The 10743-nt window shown below is 44.7% G+C and overlaps 1 protein-coding gene across 1 annotated transcript; it reads right to left on the reverse strand.

Moving 5' to 3' along the window:
- Window positions 1-2201: 2201 nt before the first annotated feature.
- Window positions 2202-3694, reverse strand: LOC147456398 (uncharacterized). The gene has a single exon (XM_086514890.1). The coding sequence runs from the start codon at window positions 3310-3312 to the stop codon at window positions 2410-2412; it is 903 nt and encodes a 300-aa protein (XP_086371016.1). The 5' UTR covers window positions 3313-3694; the 3' UTR covers window positions 2202-2409.
- Between the last annotated feature and the right edge of the window lie 7049 nt (window positions 3695-10743).

Genomic DNA, 10743 nt, shown 5'->3' on the forward strand with positions numbered 1-10743 from the left:
ACCCCCTGCCAGATGCATGTCCATTGAACTCCAACCTATGGGTCCAAATTCTGATAACTTGAACTCCAGCACAAGGGTCCAAATAAATTATAGGGAGCACTTCTTGCCCCTCTCTGCCACTCACAAGCCTCGCCCTGGCTGAAGCTAGTGGTGGTACTTGTCATTTGACTAGAAATCTGACGTCGAGGCCACTCTGGCCGCTGCCACGTGTGCCATGCCGATCTCCTCTATCAAATCTTTATTACCCTAATTTCTGTCCAGCTTGTCTTTGTCGTTGTCTATCTGTTCTTTGAGTTCCTGTTTTTGCCTTTGGCTTCAAACTCTTGAGCCAAACAAAGCGTCAAGTCACATTTATAACAATGGTGGTCATACCTTGTGGGTACCGAGGCAGCTAACTGGATACTGGTACTGCCATCCTTGTCCAGCTTGCCTTTGCCGCTGTCCTCTAGAAAACTCGTCCATTTGCTGTTGACTTCACAATCTCAAGCCAGACAATTTGCCGATTTCCTTGAGAACTGTCATTGCATAGGCCGCCAATTGGATGGTTGATCTTCTATCCATAGCCACTTGTTGGTTTTGGTCGATGTTGTCGCAGGCGCTCGAGCAGGGGGGGCCCATGTTGAAGTTGCAAAATCTGGTAATCTCGTACCTTCTCGCACTCCAAGGGTGGCCGCAACAAATCCCAAGCCGCAAGAACTCAAGCTGCCCCTCTCTTAATTTGCTCGCCTTTCCATCTCCCAAGCCGCTCCACATTCCAATTCAGCTCCCATTACCGGTTTGAGATGTTCCTCTCTGCGTGACCGCTCCCTCTCTTTGCCTGGAGAGCTACCTCCACTGCTCACATGACACCGCCCTTGGCGTTACAAAAACATTGGGCCCTTGCTCAAGGTGTCGCTAGTTGGGCATCTGGCCTTGCGTTTCAAAACGCTGTTGAAACGCTGCCCTTGTGCCTGTTGACCTGGCAGGCAGGGCGAGGAGTTCAGCACGAGGAGGGAGCACCGCCAGCAGCGTTCCAGAACGCTCCCTGGCTGGGGACGTAGCAAACGCTGAAGGCAGCATTTTGAAAACACTATCGATAGGAGGGTTTCGACGCCCCTTCTATGCTGCATTTTTAAACGCAAGGGCAAAGGAAGCTCTAATACCATGTCAAAGTCGACGATGCGGAAGCGCAGAGACCGGGGGGAGAGAGAGAGAGAGAGAGAGAGAGAGAGAGAGTCTCTTGAACCAATCAACCATGGCAATGAATAATTGAATGTGTATACAATGGAGGCAAGGGGTTGCTTATTTAGCAACCTCAGTAAATTGCCCTACCCAGACTTTGCAGATAAGTAAATTAAATATCTAAAAGCCAAAAGAAATAATGGGATCACATTGGGCATTTCAAATGAGATGCCAAAACTCTAACAAATTGCACTTCCGATGTGAGAGGAATGAAGGGCTGATGGATGGCTGCAAAAACGCAGGAAATATGACACGCTTAGCAAGGCTGAAAACGCAGTTCGTAATGGAGCAGATGATGGACAACGATGGGAACACTCGATAGGGCAAGGAATGGCCGAGAAGAGGCTTGATGGGCTGCCAAAAGGTCCAGGCTACAGCAGAGATTTAGCATTAGCGGATGCGAGGATTTTCCGGTGAGGAAATGAGCCAATACACCAGAACACTGGCTGTTTGGGCTAATTGTTGCGGTGTGGAGCAAAACCAACTAAACGCTGGGCTGATCTGCACTTGCGCTCCAAAATGCTAGGCCTTGTGGTTCTTTTATACTGACTTTTTGGTGCCAAGGAAAAATGTGCAAATGTGCACACATGTGAGTTTCAAACAATAGAATGGCCATAACTCACTAATATGTGGACCACTTGACGAAAGAACTGGACCGACATGTTCCTCTAGCCTAGGGTGCCAAAACTAGAAAACCTAACCTAATGGAGTCGTCAAAACATGCAAGCCCTGCAAGCAGGCTCACAAAATTACAAGTACTAATCTTCCTAGGATTCTAGACACTCTTATCTAGAGATATGTATAGAATTGGCTCTAAAAGTCAATGAAGCATGTCCACGTGGCACACAGAGCCATGTGCATGTGACACTCTGCCTGATTAAGACATACATTGAGAATATATAATATGTACCACCATAAAATCTTTGCAACTTAAGTCATACAAAATAGTTATGAGCCATCACTAAGCAGGTTCACCTTGCTTGCCAAAAACATTGTATGTTGTCTATGACTAAGTTCTTCAATGTACAATAACATAAACCAAGAGGATTGACTGGTAAAAGTACAAGTGCTTGACATGCAGATTCACAATCCACTCCACTTTGACTGTTGATGGCTGGCTGAACCACAGCCCACAGGCCTCATATCTAATCACATAAGTAAAGCACTTGGGACTTACCTCATCTGTTTTCATGATTCCTCTCCACTCACGAGCTTGACCCGCTCCTTGGAAGAGTTGGATGCCTCCAAATCAATCTCCTCACGAGCACTGTTACAGCGCTTCATTCGCTTAAATAACTTTGTGCGCCACCATGCATAGCAATCTCCAAATTGGGGGTTGGTAGTCTCTTCTTTGACAAGCGCTATGAGCACAGGGTCTTGCAATGGTAATGTGGTGAATAGCTGCCTGAATGCAGACTCAAGGGACTTACACTTGAGGTCCGCAACCATGGGTGCCCATGCAGCTAAAAGAGCCAATCGCTGAGAATTCGACAGAAGCACCAACTTGTTGTTCGCCTTTCCTGGAATGACCCGCAAAAACACCTGAATCAAGACCTCTGCTACACTGAAACGCTCACGGATCCGTGTCATTGCACCGCAGAGCTTTTTGCTGCATCCAATAAAGTCTGCAAGAAAACTCTTAGCATCTCCATACTCTAAGGCCAGAATAGTCAAGGTATTCCATAATGAGACAGATCGCAGATGATTTCCAGTGATCAAATTCTTGGTGGCTGTAGTCCACGCTTCCCTGATCATTGACATGCACACACATGTAGCTTGCGCAGGCGCCTCATTGAATGTAGCATTGACAAAGTCGTGAAGTGCAGCAACACCCTTTTCGCCACAACCAGCTTTCTCAGTCAAGTGTTTGATTACCTCCTTGAATACCTTCATATCATCTGCAGAGGTGAGCCTTGCTGCAAGGTCGCTGGAGGGCTTCAGGCCCATGCTGGAGATGGCATCATCGATGGCCTCTTCTTCCTTGTCAGACCAAGGAGCAGAGGCGAGGTAAGCCATGCAATCATCTGCACATTCTTGATAAAGGAGATGGTCAGCAGCCCGGAGCAACCTAATGCCGACATCCACAGACATCTGCACGGGCTCTTGAGGGGCAAGGAAGAGCAGGCAATTGCGGTAATCGGAGGGTGAGCTGGGATCCACGCATTCCAAGGTGATCTGACGATGAGGAAATGATGAGGAAGGGGTATTCTCCTGCCACGGCTCGCTGAGACAAGCCTGGAAGTACGGGATGGTGCAAAAGAGGCGAGAGGGAGCATAGACGGCAGAAGGGGTAGGAGCAGGGTTCTTCCTTGCTCGTGGGGAGGCAAAATGCACACCTTCACATCGCAAGCGTGCTCTGTATCCAACCACACCCCTCCTTCCTCGTCCAACCACACCCCGTGTTCCACCATTGCTGCGCACTCTCTCAAGCCACTGTCACACGCAGGGGGGAGCCTCCGCACTATTTGGCACGGGGGTGTTCAAATGGGATCAACGGTGAGGGTCATTCGAGCCGTCGGATGTGCTTTTGTAAATTCGGACCAATTTGTAAATTCGGAGCGAAAAGTAAGTTCGGATCAATAGATAGATTCAGGTCCGCATCTTGAACCTCGAATCCACGGCCTCCTCTATGAGGTGCATGTGCTCTAATCACCACGTCTGCATGTGTTCATTGAAGTATGTGACATTTCACTACCACATATGTAAATGCAGGCCGATTTGTGAATTCGAGACAGTTTTGTAAATTCATGCCACGCGATCTTGTAAATTTGGGTTGCGCAAATTTGTAAATTCGGACCTCCCAATTGTACGGCCTACAATGTGCGTGCCTCACCATTCTCACCTCCACCCTTGATCCCACTAGAGGTGCTCGTGCCATATAGTGATGAGGGGCAGCGGACAAGGCCGTGAAAGACAATTTGGGTCTGCTTCTGATACAATCTATATTTTAAATTCTTACTAGTCCTTTCAGCTAATGGCCGGCCTACTTGAACGGATAGTGCCAAGCATTCAGACCCTATGATTTGTTCGCTTCTGGGCATAAATGGACCCCGATTTGTTTCATGTTTTGCCACCTCATCCCAAACCGTGTGTGACAGGGGCCTCAGTTCTGGGCTTGGTCCTACAACATCTTTCCACACAACCTGTATGCTCACACACGTTGAGGTTCCTGTCACACTAGGACAGGAAGAGCAAGCCACGCAGAGTTGGTGCAGATCTAGCAGATGGTCGTGAGCGTTGTCAGAGGGACGGCCAAGGCTGCCCACCCCACTTTTGAAGGTTGTAACCAACTACAAAAAATGAGCACGCATAGATTCACGGTAGGATTTTAGCATTAGTGTGTTGCATGAGAGTCGAGGAGTCCACCATTTGGCCAAAGTTGATTCACTGATAAACGAGGGCAACTTTTTTAATATCAGCTCCTGTGACAGTAAGCAATTGGCCTCACTTCCAAAAACGAGTTGGGCATTCGTCTCAATGTGACAGAGACCCGAGCGTAAAATTTGGTGCTCAAGTGCGTGTGAGGACGTGGCAAACATGTGCAGTATTTTCTCTAAAAAAGCAAGAGGAGCGTCCAACATCTAAGGCCCAGTTGGCAGCACAAACGACCTCTCTTATGGTGCACACATACACTAGTCTCGGTGGTTGGCCGGTTGAGACCCGAGCTTCACCACCTATTGGGAGCTTGCGCACATGCTGCAGCAACACTGGGTCAGTTGGTCGTTAATCCAAAGGTCAGCGTGCTCTGTCGCTCTATCCTCGTGCCATAGTAGGCTTCTTTCGTCCAAGTAAACGGCTCGCATCAGGGGTGACCGTTTAGGCTATCCCTATGAAGTTGTGATGTTGTTGATGAGACTCCGGGTGGCTAGGTGTGTTACCATGTATGTGGTAGTGATGTGTGTGAATACACGTAGGACCATCGGGCCATTTTTTCCCTCACTAGGAGGTGTTTTCCCCCGTGCATTATGTATACATCCATCACTCTAGAACTAACTTATCTTTCCATTGTGCACTAAGCAATATACTCTCTGTTGTGTGGCTTGAGCTTCTTCATCTTCTCCAAGCTGTGTTTGCATTCCTACAACCCTAATTCCAACAATTGGTATCAGAGAAGGTTGCATCCTCCCGAGCATAGTCGTCAGCGTCGCTGGCACCCGCCTACTCACTTTCTCCGATCTAGGTGAGCTTTGGCGAGCGTTAGCAGGTTGACAAATACTTCGGGCTCATTTCAGCCTCTGTTTCCACTGCAGGCAGTACTGAACAAAGCAATTTCTTCCTTTTGTGCAAAATTTTTGTTTCTGAGGTTTATTCCAATCTGGCATTTTCATTGGTCCAAAAATTTGTTTCTGGTGTGAGAGATGATGTCGCAATTGTTTGTTGTAGCAGCATTTGGTGAGGCTTATGTTTATTTATCAAGAGTATGTACAAGGTAAGTAGAGAAGCAAGGATCTAAATTAGGGTCTAATACATAAATGACCAAAGGGAAAAAACCTAGTGGGAAAAAAACGCCTTTAGAATACATACATTATTGGAGTACTAATGAGCATGGAAAATATTAATAAAGTACCGAAGGGATTATTTATTGATGGATAAGAGGGTAGCAAATAGAAGGGTAGCATGATGGAACATTGGTTTGCCTGTTGTAGTCCGCTCAAGGTGCATAGGTGGAAGCAAAAAGAGTGTCTAATGCATATGTCCAATGATGGGACATCCTATATATGCATACACAGAAATGCATGGAAAACAATATGATGTGCAAGAAATATTTTTGAGGGTTGTTCGGAAAGAAGGTGTAGCTATAAAAGCATATGATGTGGCTTTACAAGCTGGCACCCCTTTAGGAAGGTTTCCATTGTCGAGGATATGTGCTCTCATCTTATTGTGCTGAAAGGCATAGGGAACTGGAACATGCTCATCACCACCCAGCCATGCCCTATATAGGCCCTTGGCCTTCTAAATATAGGGACCCTCTTGATTGCATATCCATCCTGGCCCTTGGCCGTGCCTGGTCCTACCCTTGGCATGACATTACTCCCCCCTTGGAGAAGCGTTTTCGTCCTCGAAAACAAGAGTGATGATACATTAATGTTTTCTATAGTGGCATCCTTCATGGATCCAACTGTTTGGTTGATCGGAACACGGTTCAGCAGGAGGTTCAATGAAACCAAGAGTAACATCTTGATTTTTCACATCGTTGTCCATTTGCAACCGTCTTGTGTTGCCGATTCCTATCCAATCATAGTGTGTAGACTCCATTTAGGACACACATGAGTAAGCAAAACGAGTTATCACACAAAGATGTACCCTAAAGAGTACCTCTTTTCACTTTCCATGAAAGTAACTTGCTAACATAATTCATTAGCCAAGTTTAAGTCCTTGACTTGTTTTCCAATTCCAGCAGTAAACAACCCCACCATAACTAGTGTTCAAGGTTGAGAAGTTGATTTATACATGTAGAGACTACACCTAGTCGCAAACATGCTTTAAATTATGGTAAGCAAACTCCAAGTAGAACAATAAATGCTTACTGATTGGATCGCTTGGTGCTAACGTACGCACTTTGCATATCCTTCAACACAAGATTACACTTTGTAATCTCCCTATCCCCTAGGATAACTGACAGTACTGAGGTGTATTTTCCCTCACGGTTTACAGACAGTCTTCCCAGATGACTGGTAAATGGGAATCACAATATCATGTAATATTGTTGAGGAATCAACAATGTCCGGAATAACCATCGTGGTTAACTTTAAAAAATCCACAAACACCCAAACCGAGCCATGTATTGGTGATTAGTAGACCCAAAAGTAATCTCATAGAGATACTGCACATAGAGTGCAAAATACTTCGTAAGCAACAACTTAGGAATACGCATGCCGTTCCAAATCAGCCTTTGCTAAACACTAGGGGCATAACACCTAGTGTGCATGAATTTAGTAAAAAATAGATCCAAACCTGTATCCATGGTGATCCTTGCCAATACTTATGGAAAATGTGATGCGCCTAGCACACATTAAAGAGGAATGTAAATAGTTCTGAAAAGAAACTAAATACTTTCAATTGCAATCTTTTGGAAGCCTTGCTGAAACGTTTGAACCATAACAGAAGGTGAAACATTGATCACTTCTAGGTACAAACAATGAAACTTTTTCATTAAAAACTTAGAGCCTTGCTATATGTATAAACAACCATCTGTAATTGTTTAGCAGTACTTGTACCTGAACAAGTGATTTTAAGTATCCGACAATTTTTTGCCACCGAAATTGCTCCTGATACGTCGTGCTGAAAATGGTCTAGAAAACAGATTTGACCAGCACCTAGGGAGTTTGTCGTGACACATAATTGAAATAATGGGCGCCAGTGTCAGTCCAGAGACTCATATTCTCTACATGTGGAATATGTCTCATGTAAGGATGTGTAAAAAAGAACATCCTACAAGTACAAGATGTACTTGTGTGTGGAGGTAACTCTAAACACTCCGCGACAAGAGTGAGAGGGAACCTCATTCATTGCTCCACACTGGCTAAACCGAACTCCTTGAGTCCCTAGACCATGTTGTATCCCGTGTGACAACATGTGCCAAATCCAATCCCACAAGTGAATTCATAACAACATAATGTACATTGGACACTACGGCCCAAAATACTTGTTTCGACATGCTCTTGGCATGGCCCTGGGAATTGAACTGAAATTTCAGTTACCCGTATTCAAATGCACAGGAGTACGTCTCTCACCTGTGAAAAAACCAAGCAACATTGCACTAGGAACCCTGGGTGTTGCCTTTGCAATCCAAACCCGTTGGGTAGAATCTACGTAGTCAAACCACTTGGTAAGACCCTTTGTAGAAACTGCTCAACTAGCAGGTAACGGTAACCAACATAGTTAACCGTGTACAGAATGATGAGAATCAACGTGAAAAGTTGCATTTTTCCGCTACCGCGTGATAGATTGCGGAATTCTTTCCTTGAAAGTATAATAGGAATAGATCAAACTGTGATCCTCAATGCCTATGGGGTGATTTAGTAAGCACCCGCTGGGTTGTACCCCAAAACTGTGATGCCATAGACACTCATAGTGCTATAGAGAGAGCAAGAAATCCACACAAGTGAGATGCCTAGCTCGTATTAACAGCCATGCTGTCTCAATTGTTTGTTGCCTCTAGAGTCCATGGTATAGATTAGTTGATGTGAGTTCAAGAGTATCAAAAACTCAACTTGAGCGTCGCACTAGAAACATGTAGTGCAAAAATGACACCCTAATCATCCGAAATGACAAGACTCTTGCTAGTCCATTAAAGTCGATGTATTCGATGTGTACTCCACTAGGCAGATCTGTTCGATCATAAGAACAATCACCCAAGGAATGCCAATAGTTGAGTCCTACCCAAAATCTGACAATGGCTCTTAGCCAGCCTGTGTGTGGCTCCTAGCTCTTACGGCAATTAGTGTTCAATCGATAAACCGATGAAGAATAATGTGAATGGCATCTTGGCCAATTTCTAGCTGAGAGTTAGAGCACCTTGGCTCATGCTGACTTCCAAACAAAACATGTATCAAAAGCTTCTTAGAAAGTTTTCATTATTCTTGAAAGAAATAAGAAAAAGAGAGAGAAGAAGAGCATGTTGGGCTGAGGAACTTTCCTTAAATTTCTAGAGTGTGTGCCCAAGGCATCTTATGCCTGATTTGCAGCTTATCCAATAAGCATACAACAATCTGTCTGTATGACGCTCTCATCGAGAGAGGCAACAGAAAACACAAGTCAAATCTTGACCATCTACCGTGTATGGGTTGTGACTGTATGAGGATGACTTAAATAAGGCACTTTGTTGGCGACTCAAGTCCAAGTTTTAGGTTCTTTTTAGTGGTGTTGTGCATTGACAACAACCAAAAATCATGTCAAAACAATCCATAACTTATCTTGTCCGTGACAAAGTGTCTGGGTTATAGCGGAAGCATATTGCATAAGGCGGTAGAATTGAATCTACCTAGCTAGCGTGCCGTGCATGCAGAAATTTAAGCCCTTGGCAAAAGTGATGGCCTCAAACGTGAGAGCCCAAAACCATAAGTGCCTTGCACATATGTACTAGTAGGGAGTGATGTCCCCTATTTTGCCAGTTTCCCAAACTTGTGTGCCACTGCCAGTGATTCCAAGTCATTAGGCAGTACCTTGGCACAAGGGAGAAGCCTTGCTTCATGTAAAATTGTCAAAGAACTTTGCTTTGCACAAAAGCATTAGTTTCCAATGTAAATGTATAAGATGGAAAAATAAACAATATTGAACATGGTCTAACCTGGTCATCCTGCTGCAACCAGTTGTCTGGAGATGTCGGAAGGAACACTCGCTCAAATGTAGAACAAAACCATCCTCCATTGCGCGAGAGAAAGTTGGCCTGAAATATCCTATAGGCATATGGAGAAATTCCCCAAAGGCGTGTGCTCATAGCATACCCCAAACGAAAAAAAAATCTCAATGCAAGAGTGGTAAATTGAAGCCTTGCTTCACATAAATATGTTTGTGTTGAGAGACAACGGATGTGGCAGCAGATATCATGACAAAAATAATTGACCGTGTCGAGCAATTGCAATTGAAATTAACCAATATAGTGTGGTAAGCATCCTCCATTAGCGTGGAGAAACCGTGACAAGGAGTCGGCCATGTCGAGCAGCTTGCTTCCTTCAACAAGTCCAGTAAGAGGCCATGCATGTCTCCTTGAGATACTAAAAAATTGGCCCTGGCCATTAATGTATGCAGCAAAATTTGAGTGCTTATGTGAACTGTCAGAAGCCGTGTCTGTGCTTGGAGTGGAGAAAGGGCATCACCTTTGATGCATGTTAGAGATATGCAACAGAGGTGATACATGCTCCATCTAGGTCAAATGCTTCATAAGCAATTGACAACCCTGCTGTTATTACATCAATTCATGGTCGACGATCAAAAGATGTATGCTAAGTGCCTCATGCCAGTCTCATACATTACCTTATGTAGAGATACGGCCAGAATTGTGTAACCAGTTATGCAGATGACAATAAACAAAAATCAATTGCGTACTTAATTAAGCACACCTGTTGACCAATCTTGTCGACCCAAAAACCGAATGATTTGGAAGCAGTACGAAAAACGAGAAATGATTTTCTAGAAACTGTTGCTTGGTGCAATAGATGATCTACTCCTGTTGGTCGGGCCTTGCCCGATGCGTCCTTTGTAATAGTTGACCAAAAGCCTCGATGCGATGCCCTTACTGTCAACACTTTGCTATTGGATGTATCATGAAGCATCCCCATATACCAAAGAACCTTCAACCTGTACAGAATTCCGTAAAAGATCCTTGAGTCTACGACCTTGTCGTGCATGATGCCCGTTCAAAGTTCTACAACTATAGGAAATTGGTGGCTTGTCGAATATGTGTCGAATATGAAGATTGTGATCGACCTTATGGCGCATGTACCCCTTGTTCATCTTGCATGATTGTGCAAGATGTTGGAATTAGGGTTGTAGAGAAACGCACATACCTTGGAGAAGACG

The sequence above is a fragment of the Adiantum capillus-veneris genome, chromosome 6 (genome assembly GCF_014529385.1).
Source record: "Adiantum capillus-veneris isolate H3 chromosome 6, ASM1452938v2, whole genome shotgun sequence".
In the NCBI taxonomy this organism is placed as follows: domain Eukaryota; kingdom Viridiplantae; phylum Streptophyta; class Polypodiopsida; order Polypodiales; family Pteridaceae; genus Adiantum; species Adiantum capillus-veneris.

Coding starts and splice junctions, on each gene's coding strand:
- LOC147456398 (XM_086514890.1), bottom strand. CDS start 3,312: ATGTCTGTGGATGTCGGCATTAGGTTGCTCCGGGCTGCTGACCATCTC.